Source organism: Amblyraja radiata, chromosome 29 (assembly GCF_010909765.2).
Source record: "Amblyraja radiata isolate CabotCenter1 chromosome 29, sAmbRad1.1.pri, whole genome shotgun sequence".
Taxonomy (NCBI): Eukaryota; Metazoa; Chordata; class Chondrichthyes; order Rajiformes; family Rajidae; genus Amblyraja; species Amblyraja radiata.
Genome location: NC_045984.1, coordinates 29915448 through 29937027, shown reverse-complemented (window position 1 = coordinate 29937027; position 21580 = coordinate 29915448). Strand labels below are relative to the sequence as shown.

The following is a 21580-nucleotide window of genomic DNA, read 5'->3' as shown; positions in this document are numbered from 1 at the left end:
TTGTCATCACGTATAGTATTTGACTGGATAGCAAGCGAACAAAAGCTTTTCACTGTATTTTGGTACACGTGACAATAATAAACTAAAACTATCTACTTAGAGAAGTTGATGCCAGGATATTGCAAAAGATTAATAAGTCATAAGTCATGGGAGAACAATTAGGGTATTTGGCCCATCGTGTATACTGTGGCATCTATCTTTCCATTACAACCCCATTCCCTATAACCTTTGACACCCTTACTGATCACCCCCCCCCCCCCCCCCCCCCTCGGGCACTCCTCCCACAGGAAAAACACTATGTCTGTATATATGCTAATGTAAATATTTATTCAAATCATATGCTATGTCGCTCTTCCAGGGAGATGCTAAATGCATTTCGTTGTCTCTGTACTGTACACGGACAATGACAATTAAAGTTGAATCTGAATCTGATCAAGAACCTGTCAATCTCTGCTTTAAAAATAGCCAAAGACTTGGCCTCCACAGTCATCTGTGGTAATAAATTCCACAGACTGACCACCCCCTGACTAAAGAAATTCCTTCTCATCTCCTTTCTAGGGTACCTTTTATTCTGAGGAAGTGCCCATTTAGTGCCCGTTCTCGACACTTGGGGCGTCGAGGTGGGGAGCAGGAACCATGCTAGGTGCTGGGACTATTATTCCAAAGCACGCCTGCCCACATCGACCTCCCAGGGGTGTGACAAATCCCCAAGAACTGTCTAACCTTTGGCAGCATACTGGCGTCAGCTTCTAAGCGGATAGCTTATACCAGCCCACCACCATCCAACGATAATAACAGTGGAACCAAGGTTAGCTCCATTCAGCCTTTCAGTGTGATTTGTGAAAAAGTCTCGGTCCGATTTCCAGGGCTAGAAATGCTGGGACAATGCCATCATTTCCCCCGTGATGTATGGTACCGCATCGTAAGTGGGTGGAGAATAGTACAGCTTTAAGTGTGGCACTCGCTCCTCCTGCTCGATCCCGGAAGATCTCGGCTTCCTTCCGAACACAGGATCTTGGTAATTTCTTCACCCGTTGCGCAGAGCCGAGTGAGCGAGCACGGGCAGTGAGATGGGGAGCCGAGAGGATGAATATGATTATTTGTTCAAAGGTGAGATGTTATATCAGTGCCCCCTCCTTTAACCCCATTCATGTCCTTTTGATTCGGCGTGGGGGATCTACCGAGGTTCACTCCGCCGTCGGATACTCTCCCATTCAGCACTGTCTATGATCTCGATGAGCCGCAGAGTGTGAATTATCGTCGGCCTCTGCTTCGCGACCGATTTTGCAAAATTCTTGGGACATAAAACCCCCTCCATGTTTTTTATCAATGTGCTCTTTCCACTGCATATCCAGATGTCTGAGGTTGCATGAATGCGATGCATCAGCCGGTGATAGCCGGAGAACGGGGTGGGTGGGGTCTGGTGTTGTTCCCTGCCCTTGCGGATTTAATCAAGGATTTATATTCAAAAAACATTCACTGCTAAATAATTTGTTTTTGAATATTTCCAATACCTTTGCTGGTTATTTTGTTTTAACATAAGATTAACATACGTTAATACGTCTACATTTGAAACACCGTCTCGATGCACAATGGCATTATGGACCTCGGACTCCCGTGGTCTTTGGTCTCCACTTTTCAAGCGTGAATTGCGAATTATGTGAGACGTGAACTGTTGCAAAATCGTCAAGGCCATATTCTAATTGAAAGTACTGAAGCCTTGTTATTGTTGTTCATAGCTCCAACCCCAAGTCCTCATTTTCTTTTTTAAATCATTCCATGGATTCTTAAAAATGCCTGGTCTGGTACCCCACCTTCCCTCTCCTTTCCCTCTATCTCTTGCTTGTTATGTGGACCTTCAGGGACCATCCTGATTAATGGCCCTGGAATGAAGTAAACTGAATTGTAAGGTTCAGCTTCAAATAGACTGAGGTCTTTGACCTAAATTTTCATATCTTGCTTCAAAATATATTCTCATGGCACTAGCACGTGGTTTTAAATATCCCAAGCTATTAATTTTATTTGTGCTAATGCTATTTGAATTGCTCCCCGAATCCTGCCTATTTTTGAAACTGTCCAAATCAGTCCTTATAACTGGGCTAAATGGTAAGTTATTTTAATGTTTATTAGTTTAGTTTATTATTGTCACATGTGGACACAGGGATGGGATGGAGTACTGTATTTCTACCTGCCCATGCTTTTTTTTTAAAAGAGGGAATTGACTGGAAATCTGCTTCTGCAACAAAATGCTGCAAATTCCCACTGGATTGCTCAGATTTATACTGGATTCACATAAGGTATCTCAAGAAACAAAAATGGCTTTGACATTTGACAGCATACTCTACAAAAGAAACTGGATTTACACTACAACTGCAGTATTGGTGTGAAGTTGTTTCATTTTGGACTGTAAAAGATCAACAACCAGAAGTATATTTGTCTCTCTACAGATTCAGCCTTATTTGTTAAATCTTTCCAGCATTTCCTTATTTTATTTTATTTTATTTTGAACAGAAATTAATATAATATTAGTCAGATGGAATCTGGGCATAACATACTTTGCAGCAAAATGGAATCAGTCCTGCAGAAAGGATCAGGGTTTTGCATCTGAAGTCAGTTGAAACCAGTCTCTGTTTATGTTTCACTGTGGAACTAGTGCAAAAATGAACACTCTGCTCCATTGTCAGATACTTTGTGTTAACTTGGCCTCTGAAGAAAAGAAAATCAGACATGATATAAAATAAAACACACTTCCAATCCATTTTTGTTAGTCCTATCCACCTGGTGGAAAAAGTTAAAGATTATACGCCCCCCCCCCCCACTTCACTGCCCACTCAAGTATTATTTTTAATTGTCCTGATCAGCTGCATTGACTACTGAGTAATTCAACTCTGGAATTATGACGTTGACCCATCAAAACTATGGAAATTAAAATACAGGAAATGCAAGTCAACATGACATTGACATTTATTATATTAATAGAAATGCATATAAATTTATTGAGCAAATTTGACAAGAACTTTGGTAGTGGTGACGTAAGTGTTGATTAGAATACAGTGGCTTCATTATAATTAGAGGAACAATGAGTTAAAAAGCTGAAGTGCCAAACCATGAATGTATATGGGTCATTTACACGGTAAATTTTCAGAGAACAATTTATAAAAGTGCGCCAAATACATTATTTTTTAATATGTAGGAAGGAACTGCAGATGTTGGTATACACCGAAGATAGACACAAATGCTGGACTAACCCAGTGGGACAGGCGACATCTCTATATTGGTGATGTTTTGGGTCGAGACCCTTCTTCAGACTGCTTTTTTAATGATGCATTATAGCCAAATTTGTTTATAATACCAAGTTACCTGTGAGGTTGGATAATGCATATGTTCAAGGGCAATATGGAGAGATTTTTGATGTGTCGGGTAGTCCAATTTTTAGGGGGAAAGGCAGGAAAGTAAGGTTGAGGCTAAGATCAGCAATTCAAATCTAATTGAATGGTGGACGAAGCTCAAGGGGTGATATGGCTGACTCCTGCTCCTACTTATCGTGTTCCTATACTGTAATAGGAGGTTGTGTCTACAGCAAGATTGGCAGATATAAGATTGTTGCATGGGTAAATATTATGGCAACAGAATTAGAAGAGAATCATCGCAAATCACCTTCATCCCAAGTCTCCTGATTGTTGATTTTTTTTACTAGTAGTAGTTTGTCCACCTGCCTAAACTATTCATGTCTTTAAATACCTCATTTACAGTAGATTCTCTACAACCACCTTTGTTCCAAAATAATAATTCCACCTTCTTCAATCTATCTCCACAACTAAGTGCCTCATCCCTAGAATTGTTTTAATATGTCTCTCCCTGTACCTTCTGTAAAATCTTTGAATCATTCCCAAAGTGTGGAATCCAGAACAGGATACAGTACACCAGTTGTGCTCATACCTGTGTTTAACAAAGGTTTTTCATTTGGTTTTTTTACTCTATTTATAAGGCCTAGTATCCCATCTATGTTTCTAACTACCTAATCACTTTCAATGTACAATGTGCACATACCTCCAGATCTCTCTAATTTACCCATTTTACAATTCCAAACTCAATATTAGTTCATTCTTCCTTCCATAATATAACCACATTTCTCAGTGTTAAGTTTCATCTGCAACCTAAGCACTTTTGCATACCTACCAACATTTCCTTCAATGATATGACTGTCCTCCTCACTGAGCCAATATTGTAGATGGATAACCATTAGCAGAATTGAACAGTTCTGAAACAAACAGAGAAAGCAGGTTACCTAAAACTCTTGAGTTCAGTCTTGAGACTGGATGGCTTCGATGTGTGCAATGTGAAATAGGACAAAATGCTGCTCCTCAAGCTACTGATAGATGGGAATGGGGCAGAGATTTAAAGTGGCAGGGGACGATGTTTGGAAGATTAATGCAGTTTAGTTTAGTTCATTGTCATATGTACCGAGGTTCAATGAAAAGCTTTTTTGTTGTGTGTTACCCAGTCAGTGAAAATACTATACCTGATTACAATTGAGTCGTCCATAGTGTACAGATACAGGATAAAGGAAATAAAGATGAAAAAAAGTAGAGTGATTGTAATGAATGATTGTAGATCCATTTGTGGGACCAGCACACAAAGAGTCGTATCGTTTGGCACCATCTTAGATTATGGTCAACATTTCAGAAATGTCCTCCTTTAGCTCCCTGAGCAACCTTGGGTCCCTCTGTGGATTGAACGTAGGTGATTTGCAAAGCAGGCATCCAATCTGTGCCTGGTTTCTACAGCGTACAGGAAATCATGTGATGTTGAGTGCATTATACTAGACAGGAAAAGGTGCATGTGAATTGCAGCTTGAAATGGAAGGACTGTGTACCTGGATGTTGGGAAGAGAAGAAATTGAAGGACAGGAATTGTATCTGAAGGAACAGAACTTCATCAGGTTTAGCATTCCTGGAAGACCAGATGCAGCTGGTGAAAATCAAAAGCTGCAGATTGCGGAAATGAAAATAAGAGGGCAGGAGGCCACAGACAGGTATGTCAAAGTAGGAATGGAATTGCAAATCAAAATGACAGGCAATGATGTTTGGACGATTCTGACCTGGATCTACAAAATATCTAATTCCTCACCACCTTCAGAGGTATTAATTCATGTCTCCTTCCTACAATTAAAAAGCTGTGAAATCGACAATGGTCTCTAGGTATGATAGATGAGTGTCAGAATCCTGGGAGTTCTGGAGATCGTAAGGATAGAGGTAATTGTTGGACAGAGGAGGTGCAGAATATTTCAGTCAAAGCCTAAAATGGATGAGCTGAATTTCCCTCTCACTTGAACTTCATGTTGTAAATGTCAGCACCACCATGTTGTAATCAGTTTCAACATGTTAACCATTTCATGTGCAATATTCCTTCCGTATGAGAGACCAAGCGCTATAAGTTTTGTGGTTCATTCTAACATCTTCTGGTATTGCTGCCAGGAGGCTGGCTCTGTGCTGTGTGTTTGCTGGTGAGCAACCATCGGATGTGTGAAAATGAAACTACTATTGATTTACTCAGAACTATAGAGATTAACTGAAAACCAGAAATTATGACATTGTTTCTGAGCCAAACCAAAACTTTGAGCAACAGAAGAGTTGTTACTTGAACACGACATAATTAGAAATAATCCAGCTAATTGGCACTGGTTAGAGCTGACGGTAAAGGAAACGTTCCTTGTTTATTTGTCTCCAGCTGTTCTTAAGGAATTGGACATTGCTGCTCTCCACCAGGTTTCCTATTTCTATTTCATGAACCTCCAGATTTGCAGCCACCATCCTGTAATCCAGTACTGATTACTCCTCGATTTGCAAATTAGGCACATTATTCTAGGGTTTTGGCCCGAAACGTCGCCTATTTCCTTCGCTCCATAGATGCTGCTGCACCCGCTGAGTTTCTCCAGCATTTTTGTGTACCTTCGATCTTCCAGCATCTGCAGTTCCTTCTTGAACACATTATTCTAATCCTGGGCACAGAATTCATGTCAGTTCTACTGTAGAAATTCCGATCACAATCTTACTAGAAATGCCCAGCTGAAACATGAATCTGCTTTTCTTTCCTAGATGATACTAGGCCTGCTGCATATTTCTTCAATATTTTTTCATCCATTTCTCTATGGGTTACTTCATAAATTATTTTTATTAATGATGCTCTAGAAATTCATTTGAAACTTCACATTGAAAAGTCACTTCTCTCTATAAGAGAAATTTCTTTATTCTACTCATCGCCATCCCCCACCTTCACTGCTGCCTAGACTAACTTATTTCTCTGTTTTTAGGTCTGATGGAGCGGAATTGAAATATTCACTGCTCTTCCCATTGATGCTTCTGACCTGCAGTTTTTCCAGCATTTTCCATTTTTATATCATGTTACCTCCGTTTCTTTTCACCTACTCGTATAAATCTGGTCCACAACCTTACCATTAACAGTGCATTATGTGTGCGTTGTCAGTGGTACGGTCGTGGACCAAGAATCTTTTAACCTGCTGATAATTGTCCTCTTAAGCCATTTCTGACGCGATTTGTTCCACAGATCCCACCTCCACTATCTCTCCTATCGAGAGGTGGAGGAAGGACCATGGAAAGTTATAACATTTTTGCCAGTTCTGACAAAATGTTAACACTTTCCCTTTCCACAGACTATTTCCCTTTCAGTCTGTAGAAGGCTCCCAACCCAAAACACCACCCATCCTTTTTCTCCAGAGAAGCTGGCTGGCTCACTTGAGATACTCCAGCACTTTGTGTCTCTCCCTTTCCACAGATGCTGCTTGACTTGCTGAGCTTTCCCAGCATTTTCTGTTTTAATTTGAAATGGAACAATTTAGGATTCTAAATTTGTGCTGGTGCAATTCAATATTTGGTGCCCAAACTAACTTGATTCCTGGGTGCAATCTTGAATATTTAATTATCTCTCGGAGATAATTAAATGGTGACCATGGTGTAATGGTGATGGTGTAATGCATGATTAATACTTGGGAGCTCACTCACTAAATTGATAGGCCTTAGTAGTTGAAGGTGGAGATGCACAAAGGGTTCCTCGTTTGCTGCACATTCGACACCACATGAGCTCATAGCACTTTGAGATGGGGATAGGGGCAGTACATTTATATCAATCACCCTGAGTTGAGGTGAAAATAAGGAAGGATAAAAATAGGCCATAAGCACAATTCATTTAACATTTATTTTAAATCTGCAATAAAAAGATACTTGGATTTGGACCAATGTTTATGTTAATACATGGATCATGCAACTAATCTTATCATCGTATCTTTCATTTCTTTTTTCCCTTTTCCCTCATGCTTATTTGCTTTCCCATGAAATGTATCTATACAATTCATCTCAATTACTTTCTCTGCTAGAAAGCTCCCCATTTTAACTATTCTAGGATAGAGCAATGTAATAAAAAGCTTACAACTAGAAAAAGTTGTTGTTATGCAACTTTCTAATCATACTGTTGTTATATTTCCTGCCCTATATGTTAATAAATAGCAGCAGTAATCTATAGCAGACACATTGTGATCTCTGACAGGATGGAGGCCGAGTTCTGCCTGGCCAGCCTTCCTTTATTATGTTATCAGTTAATCCCAGGCTGACTGTGGTATTGCAGTTTCCTTTTATCTCCCTGGAGCTGTGTCAACATCTTTAGAAGTCATTCATGTCTGCCCATTATTTTAATATACACATTCTTTAAAAAAATCTTCTCCTTTCACATTTCCTCATGTTTTCTCAGGCATTCCAATCAATCTATACCCCAGTGGGAACCAGGTCTCGGAGTTGTTGTAATCTGTCTCAGCAGCTGGGGAAACTCAGCAACTTTGGTCCGCTCTAAGATCTTTGGTAGCGACAGAGGAATCTGTTTAGGAAGGAACTGCAGATGCTGGTTTAAACCGGATAGACACAAAAAGCTTGAGTAACTCAGCGCGACAGGCAGCATCTCTGGAGAGAAGGAATCGGTAATGTTTCGGGTCGAGACCCTTCTTCAGATTGTTTCCTCGTGACAGACAGCATCTGAGAACCTTTGCGCTCCGTGAAAATCAGCACACGGTGAACAAATGCCCAATGCCGCTCACACCACAGAGCCTGTATTCCAGTGACAGCCCAAGTGAGAGCCAACATGCGAGAATGTTCCCTCTCCCCTGACTCTCAGTCTTGACCCGAAACGTCACCCATTACTTCTATCCAGAGATGATGCCTGTCCTGCTGAGTTACTCCAGCATTTTGTGTCTATCTGCCGGAAGACAGTACCTTGGAAACATGTATTCCAGTAATAGCTAACTCTGAAGGGAAATTGCTCCTAGTATGAGTTAGTTTCTCTAAGAGGGAATTAAATTGGAATATGGAGTATGCAAGCACAGAAAGGGGTGAGAGTAACTTTGGATATTAGGGGTTAAGGATAAAATTGCAGGTTTATCAACTGTTCTTTATGCAGTACGGATCAGAGTGGTACTAGGGATGAGTTATTAGGAAGTGTCCACACAGAGCCGTCTGGCTTGTTCTCTTGCTGGGTAAAGGAAGAGAGTGGGATAATCAAAAAAATGGTTCAGCAAACACAAATAAACCTAGTTAGTACTGGGAGGTGGAGACACAAGGAACTGGAGATACTGGAATCAAGAGTAGAACAACGAGTGCTGGAGTAACTCAGTGGGTAAGGCAGCATCTCTGGAGGACATTGATAGGGGATGTTTAGGGTCAGCACCCTTCTTTAGACTGATTGTAGTAGGGAGGGAGAAAGCTGGAAAAGAGATGGGATTGGGACAAAGGCTGGGAAGTGATAGATCTGCAGATACTGGTTTATGGTTACTCCAGTACTTTGTGTCTTTCCTTAAAAGATAGATGGATGCAGGTGTTTTTTTTAAATTAGCAGATGGGTGGACAAAGGTTAGAGATGAAAAGGAGGCGAAAAATCAGCCCTATCAAACCGACCCCATGTAGGGTGGTCGGAGGACTGTGCAGATGTGAATCACACAATCAATCATTCCACAATACATTTACTACAATATTTCACTCTGATGTACTAATGGCTTCAAACTGTTTCTTTTCCAGTTGTGTTGATTGGTGATTCTGGGGTTGGAAAGAGCAACCTCTTGTCAAGGTTCACACGTAATGAGTTTAATCTGGAAAGTAAAAGCACCATTGGAGTGGAGTTTGCCACCAGGAGTATCCAGGTGGATGGAAAGACAATTAAAGCACAGATCTGGGACACGGCAGGGCAGGAGCGATACCGGGCCATCACGTCAGCGTAAGGACCTTCTATTTGTTCATTTTCTTTCTCCGCTTTGTCTCCTTCCCTTACAAGGCCAAGGCCTGCACTGTTTCCACAATTATTAACAAGCTTGCCATTATATTCCTGATTTCTGCAAAACTGGAGAAGACTGGCATGAGTAAGGTGGGATTTGTCTTTGGTGCAAAATGAAGAAGCAATGGACCCTATGTGTGTAGGAAGGAACTGCAGATGCTGGTGTTTACATTTGAAGATAAACACAAAATGCTGGAGTAACTCAGCGGGACAGGCAGCATCTCTGTATAGAAAGAATGGGTGATGTTTCGGGTCGAGAGGTCGAGAGCCTTCAGACTGAGAGTCAGGGGAGAGGGAGACTAGGAGATAAGGAAGGGTAAGGTGTGAAAACGAGGCATCAAAAGTGATGAGCTCAAGGAAAATGTAGAAGAAATCATTGTTAGCTAGGAGAAGGTGACAACAAAGCAGAGATAAGATGTAATTGGGGACAGTCAGACTGGTCTGAGAACTGGGAAGGGGGAGGGATGGAGAGAGAGGGAAAGCAAGGGTTACTTGAAGTTAGAGAAGTCAATACTCATACCGTTGGGGTGTAAGCTGCCCAAGTGAAATATGAGGTGCTCTTCCTCCAATTTGCACTGGGCCTCACTGACAATTGAGGAGGCCCAGGACAGAGAGGTCAGTGTGGGAATGGGAGGGGAAGTTCAAGTGTTTAGCAACCGGCAGATAAGGTAGGTTTAGGCCGACTGAGCGGAAATGTTCAACGGAACATCTTGGTTTATGGTTTTTTGTTGGTTTATGGTTACAATTTTTTTGTAAACCAAAATCTGCAATGCTTTGTATCTACAATTTTTAAATGTACTTTATTTGCCTCTTTCATCGTCAGCATGTAACCTGCAAGTTTCAGCACGTGGGCGTACTGAGGGCTGATGCTATCTGGGTTGCGTGTGTGTGTTCTCAGGTACTACCGTGGAGCTGTAGGTGCCCTGCTGGTGTACGATATTGCCAAACATCTCACGTACGAGAATGTCGAGCGGTGGCTGAAGGAATTGCGTGATCACGGCGACAACAATATTGTCATCATGCTGGTTGGGAACAAGAGCGACCTACGTCATCTCCGAGCTGTGCCCACGGATGAGGCGTGGGCGTTTGCTGGTGAGCCACGTGGTAGCTGGAAACTAACAAAACTATTCCCTGCACAGTGCTCAGAGACAGAGTGAGATGTTGGTGCATTTTAGTGGATCCATTCAATTCACTTGCTACTTCCTCTTTCTCTCCACTTTGGATACTAGTATTTCTCATCGTATAATGTAGAAAGAAGCCATTCAGCCCATCTGGCCTATACCAGCTCTCTGAACAACTGCTCAATCTTGTTCGCCCATTTATATGCCTGTACAGTATCTAATACACTCCATATAACCATATAACAATTACAGCACGGAAACAGGCCATCTCGGCCCTACAAGTCCATGCCGAACAACTTTTTTCCCTTAGTCCCACCTGCCTGCACTCATACCATAACCCTCCATTCCCTTCTCATCCATATGCCTATCCAATTTATTTTTAAATGATACCAACGAACCTGCCGCCACCACTTCCACTGGAAGCTCATTCCACACCGCTACCACTCTCTGAGTAAAGAAGTTCCCCCTCATGTTACCCCTAAACTTCTGTCCCTTAATTCTGAAGTCATGTCCTCTTGTTTGAATCTTCCCTATTCTCAAAGGGAAAAGCTTGATCACATCAATTCTGTCTATCCTTCTCATCATTTTAAAGACCTCTATCAAGTCCCCCCTTAACCTTCTGCGCTCCAGAGAATAAAGACCTAACTTATTCAACCTATCTCTGTAACTTAGTTGTTGAAACCCAGGCAACATTCTAGTAAATCTCCTCTGTACTCTCTCTATTTTGTTGACATCCTTCCTATAATTGGGCGACCAAAATTGTACACCATACTCCAGATTTGGTCTCACCAATGCCTTGTACAATTTTAACATTACATCCCAGCTTCTATACTCAATGCTCTGATTTATAAAGGCTAGCATACCAAAAGCTTTCTTTACCACCCTATCTATATGAGATTCCACCTTCAAGGAATTATGCACGGTTATTCCCAGATCCCTCTGTTCAACTGTATTCTTCAATTCCCTACCATTTATCATGTACGTCCTATTTTGATTTGTCCTGCCAAGGTGTAACACCTCACATTTATCAGCATTAAACTCCATCTGCCATCTTTCAGCCCATTTTTCCAAATGGCCTAAATCACTCTGTAGACTTTGGAAATCCTCTTCATTATCCACAACTATCTTGGTATCATCTGCATACTTACTAATCCAATTTACCACCCCTTCATCCAGATTATTGATGTACATGACAAACAACAAAGGACCCAACACAGATCCCTGAGGCACCCCACTAGTCACCTGCCTCCAACCCGACAAACAGCCATCCACCATTACCCTCTGGCTTCTCCCATTCAGCCACTGCTGAATCCATCTTGCTATTCCTGCATTTATACCCAACAGTTTAACCTTCTTAACCAGCCTTCCATGAGGAACCTTGTCCAAGGCCTTACTAAAGCCCTTTAATTATCTCCCCCTTTAATTATCTGCCATTTATCCAGACTAGGGGTAATTTATAGTGACTAATTAACTTACTCGCAGGGGTCAAGGAAAGAGCGTTCACGTCGCGGCCCTGTTTCCACCAATCTTTCCACCACCACGCACAAGAAGCGACAAGACAGACATCATTGTATGCAGATGCCGAGAAGTGTGTTCAGCTCTGGCTGAACAACTTCTAATCTTGTGTGTGGACTCAATAAGAAGAAAAAGAACTTACTCGCACATCTTTGGGTTATGGATGGAAGCAGAGCACCAGAGAAACCCACGTGGTCACTGGGAGAATGTGCAAAGTCAGAATCAAACCTAGGTCATCTAAGCTCTGTGGCAGCAGCACTAACCTCGAACACTGAGCCACCTAACATTACACCTGCAATACTGACATGCTGCCACAGCTTTTATACATGCTGAATAATTCATTTATTAAATTACAACATTTTCTAGCTTTCTGGGAACTCAGGTTTACTAGGGTCAGGCAAATGGGCTCCCGAGCTGTCCCCTAAACCAAGTTCATTTCATTATGATTTGAGTTTTATTTCATTCATTTATTCTATTAATTCTCTGGATTTATCATGTTATTTCCATATAAGCTTTCTCTTTGTTCTCTTTCAACTGAAGCTGCACTGTAGGCCACCTCTCCATTCCTTACCCATGTCATATCCTTCTATTACACATTTGAAATTTGTCCAGAAGATGGTAAAATGCACAATATTAAGGCGCTAATGTGACACACAGTATCTGTGACTTGCAGGGATTATAAAGGGCCTGTCCCACTGTACGAGGTAATTCAAGAGTTCTCCCACGTTTCCCCTGATTCGAACTCGGAGAATTACGGTAATAGCCACTCGTAGGTACTCTGGACTCTCATGGACATTTTTCAACAGCTTACCGCGTTTCCCGAGTACCTGCCGTTAGTGTTACGAGCCGCTAAGAGACGTCCCAAGCTCCGACATACCCGCTACGTACATTCTATGTGCTTACCACGAATTTGATTTTCTTTTAAACTCGGGAGAGCTCTTGAATTACCTCGTACAGTGGGACAGGCCCTTAACACTTCCAGGAGAACATACATACTTGCTCAAACACTACATCCAATGACCCCTGGGTGTTTAGATCTGCAAGTGATAATTAAATGACTTTAAAACATTTATCCTTTTTCCAATTTGCGTTTTGGGTTCACATCATGGATCAAACCTAACAAAAAGATTGAAAATTGGACCCTACATTAACAGGAACTCGTGTCTACTATTATAAGTGACTCCTTTGCATAAGATCTCACCTAACTCTGCGGAGATGTGAGATGGCAGGCCTCCATAAGGTTTTGACTGTCGTTTTAAAAGGCAGTTTTAATCAATATCTTGACATTCGTAGCACCGTACATTAATAGTCAGGGTGTACTTTGAATTATTGGCAGGTCCTTTAAAATCACTGTTCCGTTACATTGTGTTTGCAGCATATAATGTTGATATTTACTGTGCCTGCTGGAGGTTTCTCTGATTTGCAGCTGATTGTCATTTTCCTTCAGAAGTCAGATTAATGTAGAAGTGATGGTAACAATTTATATTTTAAAAATCATCTCATTCTCTTGTTGTTTTATGTAAAGTGATAGCACAGGTGTCATAACTTCAATACGCATCTCTCTTGCACACAAATGTATTATGTAATGATAGCATACATATATCATAACTTCTATATATAACTATCGATATATAACTAGCTAGTCTATCCATTGTTGCCTGCAAAAGGCAAGAAGTTGCAGTATCATAAGGGCCAGAATTTTAGACCATATCATAATCATACTTTATTAGCAAAGTATGTTTTGCAATTTACGAGGAACTTGATTTGCCATATAGTCATACCAATAAAAAGCAACAAAACACACAAAATACATTTTAACATGAACATCCACCAGTGACTCCTCCACATTCCTCACTGTGATGGATAGTAAAACAAAGTTCAATCTCTTCCCTTCTTTGTTCTCCTGCGGTCGGGGGCCTCGAGCCTTCTGACGGAGCGATCTTGGCTCCCGTAGCCGGCTGTCGGGCCCTCCGCGTAGGTGCTATCAGACTCCTGCATCGGGGGGGGGGGGGAAATCTCAGCTTCCCCGCACCAGGCGATCTGATCCCGGGTCAGGGCTGGTCGAAACCTTCTGTGTCGTTTGTAGCTCCCGACATCGGTCTCTACCAGAAACTGCGAGCTCCTCGATGGTGAAATCCGCAGGCCGTGGTTGGAGCGTCGATCCCAGGCAAGGGATCGAAGGCTCCGATGGTAAGTCCACGGCCCCGCGATGGGGCTCAAAGGCAGTCCCAAGCAAGGCCTCCAGCTCCATGATGTTAGGCCGCAGGGCGACTGGAGATACTATCAAATTAGAAGATAGACAGACTGTTGGCGAGGCTGCTATCGCTGATGGAGCAAACCCGCTGGTATATAAACAGCATGTCTGATTCTACTTCTGAAATGGAGTGATAAGTCACAAAGTTAAAGAGGTCGAATGAATAGTAAGCAGCTTCCTCTGGAAGTGAATTGAGAGGTCACTCAATGGTTCAGGCATCATCTGTTTTAGTTTAAGAAAGAACTGCAGATGCTGGAAAAATCGAAGGTAGACAAAAATGCTGGAGAAACTCAGCGGGTGAGGCAGCATCTATGGAGCAAAGGAATAGGTGACGTTTCGGGTTGAGACCCTTCTTCAGACTGTTTTAGTTTAGTTTAGAGATACAGCTGGAAACAGGCCCTTCGGCTCACCGGGTCTGCGCCGACCAGCGATCCCCGCATATTAACACTATCCCACACACACACCAGGGACAATTTTTACATTTACCAAGCCAATTAACCTACAGTACATACCTGTACGTCTTTGGAGTGTGTGAGGAAACCGAAGATCTCTGCGAAAACCCACACAGGTCACGGGGAGAACGTACAAACTCCGTTCAGACAGCACCCGTAGTCGAGATCAAACCCGGGTCTCCAGCGCTGCATTTGTTGTAAGGCAGCAACTCTGCCATTGTGCCACCATGACATTTCTACTTTCTTCCTTAATTTCTAATGTTTTATTGCAACAATTCTATAATAACATACAAAGCAAATAGGAAATTCATGTGATGTAACAAAACCAACTTTCACTCTAAATTACCTTTTTTTTACCCGAAATACCACACTGACAAATACTGCATAAATGAATCTTACTGGAGCTTTATTGAACTCTGCTTCACATGGGTAAGAATTGAATTGTTTCTTGTGCACATGGTTTCTTCAGTTCCTCTGTTCTCTTTTGATGTAGAAAAGAATTCACTTTCATTTATTGAAACATCTGCCTTGGACTCAACTAATGTGGAGGAGGCTTTCCAAAATATTTTAACAGGTAAAACCCAAAAGGCATCTGAATAAATGTATCTATGCTGTGAACTAGAAATAGGATAAAATAGGACACTGTAAATCTGAAATCGAAACAGAAAATGTCAGAAGTAAACAGGAGGTCAATTGGTTTGGAGGTTAAAATAGAAAAAGCAAGCTATTCCCTACACTGCTTTGTACCATCAATGTCTCCTTAACCAGATTATTGAGGGTCCATGATGTTGCTGTTGCCAATTTTCTAGATCAAAATTTCAGTCTTAACTTAAATTATCAATCAGCAATGTCTAGAAATTTTGTTTGAAGTCACATCACATCTTTGTGGACCACTCAATCCAATCTCATTGAGAAATTAAGTATAATCGAGAAGCAGGAAGATACTCAAACCCCAAGCATCTCTGTGGGTTACAGCTTGGAACCTCTTGTCTTACTGTCACAATTTAAAACTTTTGCATCACCGCATGTGGTCAAGATGTTCAAGAAACAAACTGATTTTGTTTATTTTCTGTAGATTACCAAAGATTACATAGTGTTATGGAATGAACCGGATTTGATAAAGGAACTTGAGGTTAAGGAGCCATTAGGAGGTAGTGACCATAATATGGTCAGGTTTAATCTACAATTGGAGAGGGAGAAGGATAGATCGGAGGTGGCAGTGTTACAGTTGAATAAAGGGGACTATGGGGCCATGAGGGAGGAGCTGGCCAAAGTTGACTGGAAAGATACCCTAGCAGGGATGACAGTGGACCAACAATGGCAGGTATTTCTATGAATAATACAGAAGGTGCAGGATCAGTTTATTCCGAGGAGGAAGAAAGATTCCAAGGGGAGTAAGGGGCGACCGTGGCTGACAAGGGACGTCAGGGACAGTATAAAAATAAAAGAAGTACAACGTAGCAAAGATGAGCGGGAAGCAAGAGGATTGGGTAATGTTTAAAGAGCAACAGAAGATAACTAAAAAGACAATATGGGGAGAAAAGATGAGGTACGAAGGTAAGCTTGCCAAGAATATAAAGCAGGATAGTAAAAGCTTCTTTAGGTATGTGAAGAGGGAAAAAAAATAGTTAAGACCAAAGTTGGACCTTTGAAGACTGAAAAAGCTGAATTTATTATGGGGAACAAGGAAATGGCAGATGAGTTGAACAGGTACTTTGGATCCGTCTTCACTAAGGAGGACACAAACAATCTTCCTGATATAGTAGTGACCAGAGGATCTGGGGTGACGGAGGAACTGAAGGAAATCCACATTAGGCAGGAAATGGTGTTGGGTAGACTGATGGGACTGAAGGCGGATAAATCCCCAGGGCCTGATGATCTGCATCCCAGGATACTTAAGGAAGTGGCTCTAGAAATCGTGGATGCATTGGTGATAATTTTCTAATGTTCTATAGACTCAGGATCAGTTCCTGTGGATTGGAGGGTAGCTAATGTTATCCCACTTTTTAAGAAAGGCGGGAGAGAGAAAACAGGGAACTATAGACCAGTTAGCCTGACATCGGTGGTGGGGAAGATGCTGGAGCCAATTATAAAAGATTAAATAGCCGCACATTTGGATAGCATTAACAGGATTGGTCTGAGTCAGCATGGATTTACGAAGGGGAAATCATGTAACTAGGAAAATGGACAAGGGAGAGCCAGTGGATGTAGTATACCTGGACTATCAGAAAGCATTTGATAAGGTCCCACATAGGAGATTAGTGGGCAAAATTAGGGCACATGGTATTGGGGGTAGAGTGCTGACATGGATAGAAAATTGGTTGGCAGACAGGAAACAAAGAGTAGGGATTAACAGATCCCTTTCAGAATGACAGGCAGTGACTAGTGGGGTACCGCAAGGCTCGGTGCTGGGACCGCAGCTATTTACAATATACATCAATGATTTGGATGAAGGGATTCAAAGTAACATTAGCAAATTTGCAGATGACACAAAGCTGGGTGGCAGTGTGAACTGTGAGGAGGATGCTATGAGAATGCAGGGTGACTTGGATAGGTTGGGGGAGTGGGCAGATGCATGGCAGATGAAGTTTAATGTGGATAAATGTCAGGTTATCCACTTTGGTATAAAAAAACAGGAAGGCAGATTACTATCTAAATGGCGTCAAGTTGGGAAAAGGGAAAGTACAACAGGATCTGGCGGTCCTTGTTCATCAGTCTATGAAAGTAAGCATGCAGGTACAGCAGGCAGTGAAGAAAGGGAATGGCATGTTGGCCTTTATAACAAGAGGAGTCGACTATAGGAGCAAAGAGGTCCTTCTGCAGTTGTACAGGGCCCTAGTGAAACCACATTGTATTGTGTGCAATTTTGGTCCCCTAATTTGAGGAAGAACATTCTTGCTATTGAGGGAGTGCAGCGTAGGTTTACAAGGTTAATTCCCGGGATGGCGGGACTGTCATATGCTGATAGAATGGAGCGGCTGGGCTTGTACACTCTGGAGTTTAGAAGGATGAGAGGATATCCTATTGAAACATATAAGATTGTTAAGGTTTGGACACGTTAGAGGCAGGAAACATGTTCCCGATGTTGGGGGAGTCCAGAACCAGGGGCCACAGTTTAAGAATAAGGGGTAAGCCATTTAGAACAGAGATGAGGAAACTTTTTCTCACAGAGAGTTGTGAGTCTGTGGAATCCTCTGCCTCTGAGGTCAGTGAAAGCCGGTTCTCTGGATACTTTCAAGAGAGAGCTAGATAGGGCTCTTAAAGATAACAGAGTCAGGGGATATGGGGAGAAGGCAGGAACGGGGTACTGATTGGGGATGATCAGCCATGATCACATTGAATGGCGTTGCTAGCTCGAAGGGCCGAATGGCCTACTCCTGCACCTATTGTCTATTAGTTTACCACCTTCCAGCAGCTGAATGGCAAACTTTGATTGATGTATGTTGGAGATGTCAAGCCAGAAACAAAAAGCAAAGAAAGGAAATGCAGTGAAGTAAAGAATTTTGCATAACCTGCAGACTATTGAGCCCATTAAATTAGTTGGTGGTTTTCCCCACAAAAGCCTATTCACAAGTGCATTCTTGAGCTTTAGCAGATTAGTTAAATCATAAACCAATGAAAAACAGACAATCCCAACAGTGTTAGTGAGGCTACAATGTTCTGTGTTATAGCACAGAGGAGAGGAATTTAAACAATGAACGGGCCTTGTGTGAAAATGTTCTTCACCAGGGAATGTAGTGCCGGGTAGTTTTCTTTACCCTTAGACACAAAATGCTGGAGTAACTCAGCGGGACAGGCAGCATCTCTGGAGAGAAGGAATAGGTGATGTTTCAGATCAAGGCACTTCTTCAGACTTAGAGTCATGGGAGAAGAAAACTAGAGATATGGAAGGGTGACCGTGTAAGGTGTGAAAAGGACAGATCGGAGCAGACGATGTTCAAGGAAATGGACAATGATTCGAGTCTGGGTTAAAATGTGGTTATAGAGCTGGAGAGCAGGCGGGATCGCAGATGGGAAGCAGCGAGAGAGCGTGTTGCAGAATTATACCCTGATCAACTCAGAGTTGATCTTGGCTGGATATATATGGAGGTGTTATAATTGGGCTCAGGATCAGAGAAGTGATAAAAACTGCAGTGATCATGGGATTAAGTTGTGAAAAGAATGGTGTGAATTTGGCTAAAGGGACCAACATTTTGGAAGAGTTAAGTTTCTGTGATGTGAAATGGGAGGTCTGGCTCCATGTGTGAATGTGACTTATTATTATACAGGCACAATTATAAGGTGACAGTATCTTTGGAGGGACCAGAAAATAATTATATGGAGAGTTGGGATCAGTGTAACTTTGATTTATTTATTTTCCAGAAATTTATCGCATTGTTTCTCAGAAACAAATCTCAGACCGGATGGCACATGAGACACCTGGCAGTGACGTAGTTGAGATTGATGTTCCCCCAACAAGTGATGGGCAGAAATCAAGTAAACTGGCATGTTGCCAGAACATGTAACCACCTGATTTTGTTCTGCTGTGATTCTCACCCATGTCTGTCCATTATTTTAAGTGGAATACTTCAGTCCAATGCACTGAATGATTTAACCTTTTGTTGGATTTTTTTTTTTGCTGTTACCATAGGCAGCAAATAATTGCTTAAAACATACAGGTAAAATCACAAGCTCCCTTTGCTCAAGGCCTAAAGACAAGCTGCCACTAATTCAATCCCAGTTTTAACTAACCTCTCATTCTCGGCTGAGAATAAAGACCGAGGCAAACTGATAAGGATATCCTTGGCATTCCAGGGCCTGGGTGATGGAAGGAAAACCTTGCAAATCTGCTGTTTCCAAAGGCCTCGCAGATGTGACCTTCATATAATCTCATTCCAGTTCCAAATAGATCTGAATGCACAGCACAAACCTGCACCAATTTGGGACAAATTCAATTCCAGTCCAAAGTGATTCAAGAGAAAATATTTAACTGGAGATGAAATATTTGTTCTACAAAAGAATACCTGCCATTTTATAGTAAATATAATTAAAAAATAAATGTGGTTAAATTCTAGCAATGTCTTTCAGCCTGTTCCTGTATTTATTTATTAATAAACAACCTGCTTTACGAGAGACTAAATCACGCATTGGGATTATATTTGTACAGGCAGTGTCGTTGTAGGACAACGGGTTTCAAAGTGGAAGAGGACGACTAGGGGCAGCACAGCGGTAGAGTTGCTGCCTCACAGCACCAAAGACCAAGGTTCAATCCTGACTGTGGGTGCTTTCTGCACAGAGTATGCACGTTCTACCTGTGACCATGTGGGTTTCCTCCAGGAGCTCCGGTTGCCTCTCACTTCCCAAAAATTGTGCAGATTTGTAGGTTAATTGGCCTCTGTAGATTGTCCCCAGTGTAGGATTGAACTAGTGTACGGGTTATTGCTGTGTACGGGCATGGACTCGGTGGGCCGAAGGGTTTGTTTCCATGCTGTATCTCCAAGACTAGGAGAGGATGGAAGCACATCTGAAGAGAAGGATGTTTAATTAAAAAAAGATTGGAGAGATATTACAAGACAGGATGTGTAAGAGGGAACTGCAGATGCTGGTTTAAACCAAAGAAAGACTCAAAAGCTGGAGTAACTCAGCAGGACAGGCAGCATCTCGAGAGAAGGAATGGGTGATGTTTCAGGTCGAGACCCTCTGTTGAGTAACAAATTCAGGGAGATTTGTGTGACTATAAAATTGTTACTGGTCATAAGTGGAGTAAAAAGTGGGCTAGTACCAGTGAAGTAGGTGCACAATGATACCCTTGGGAAATGATGGAAACCAGCATGTGCATTAAGCCCAACATTATCTTTCCCCAGCCTCAGAGGCTTTCTCTTATTAAATACTCCACATTTGAATATCTCTATTGCAGAGAAGCCCAGGTTATACTTGCATTGCAAGACGAGTGTGTGAAGGGGAGTAGTTTTGGTTAAAGAGTACCAAGAGAACGAAACCATGAACAATGGTTGGGGTTCAGCAGGCAAGTGCGAAAAAAAAGAGGTATTCCCACCAGTGTTCACCCAGAGATCTCCACTTTCAAACAAACCAGTCTTCAGCCAATTTGATTCACTCTGTGATAAAGAAGTTGATGTGAACAGTAGATACTGCAAAGCCTCTGGGCCCAGGAAACATTCTGGCATCATTATTGAAGACTTGTACTCCATTGTGTGCTGCAAACCATGCTTCTCCAATATTGTTATAATCTACCTGACAATATGGAAAACTACCCAGGTGTGCCCTCCCTAATAAAAAAAGGACAAATCCAATTTGCCGATTACCACCCAATCAATCTCAATCTATTCTGTTCATCACCAAAAATGGACCCAAAAATGATGTCACCAGTCCATTCCGTGCAGCCTGACCAGCTGAGTTCCATCAGCACTTTGTGTTTCCCACAGAATGTTTGCTCTCTGACAGGTGAACCAAATGGGCAGTTTACAAATGCACTCCCAGACAGGCCAAGTAAACAGGAGTCAGTGCCAAACCCAACAATATCTTTTTTTAGAAACGAGGAACTGCAGATGCAGGTTTATACCAAAGATAGAAACAAAGTCCAAGAGTAATTCAACAGGTCTGGCAACATGTCTGGAGAAAAAGGCTGGGTGACGTTTCAGGTCGGGACTGATTAAGGGCCTGACCTTCTAAGTCACTCCAGCACTTTGTGTCTATCCAGCAAATTTTTTGCCAGTTAGTAGCCGCGTGTACTCTATCCAGGCAGAGACAGAACAAATCAGGAGAATTACTCTCACCCAATTCTAATTCAGTTATCTCAGGAATATCCAGCATTTTAACTATTGATCGAGCTGGCAACAATGCATGTCAAGTTTAAAACCACTTTTGGTTTACAGGAGGTAGACAAAAATGCAGGAGAAACTCAGCAGGTG

The 21580-nt window shown here is 42.0% G+C and overlaps 1 protein-coding gene across 1 annotated transcript; it reads left to right on the top strand.

Annotated features, from left to right (window-relative positions):
- The first annotated feature begins 802 nt into the window (after positions 1–802).
- On the top strand, positions 803–19787 carry LOC116989587 (ras-related protein Rab-11B-like). The gene is made up of 5 exons (XM_033047113.1): positions 803–1110; positions 9078–9273; positions 10229–10422; positions 15166–15246; positions 19035–19787. Exons 1-5 carry the CDS (start codon positions 1071–1073, stop codon positions 19175–19177), a joined length of 654 nt encoding a protein of 217 aa, XP_032903004.1. The 5' UTR covers positions 803–1070; the 3' UTR covers positions 19178–19787.
- Positions 19788–21580: the final 1793 nt, after the last annotated feature.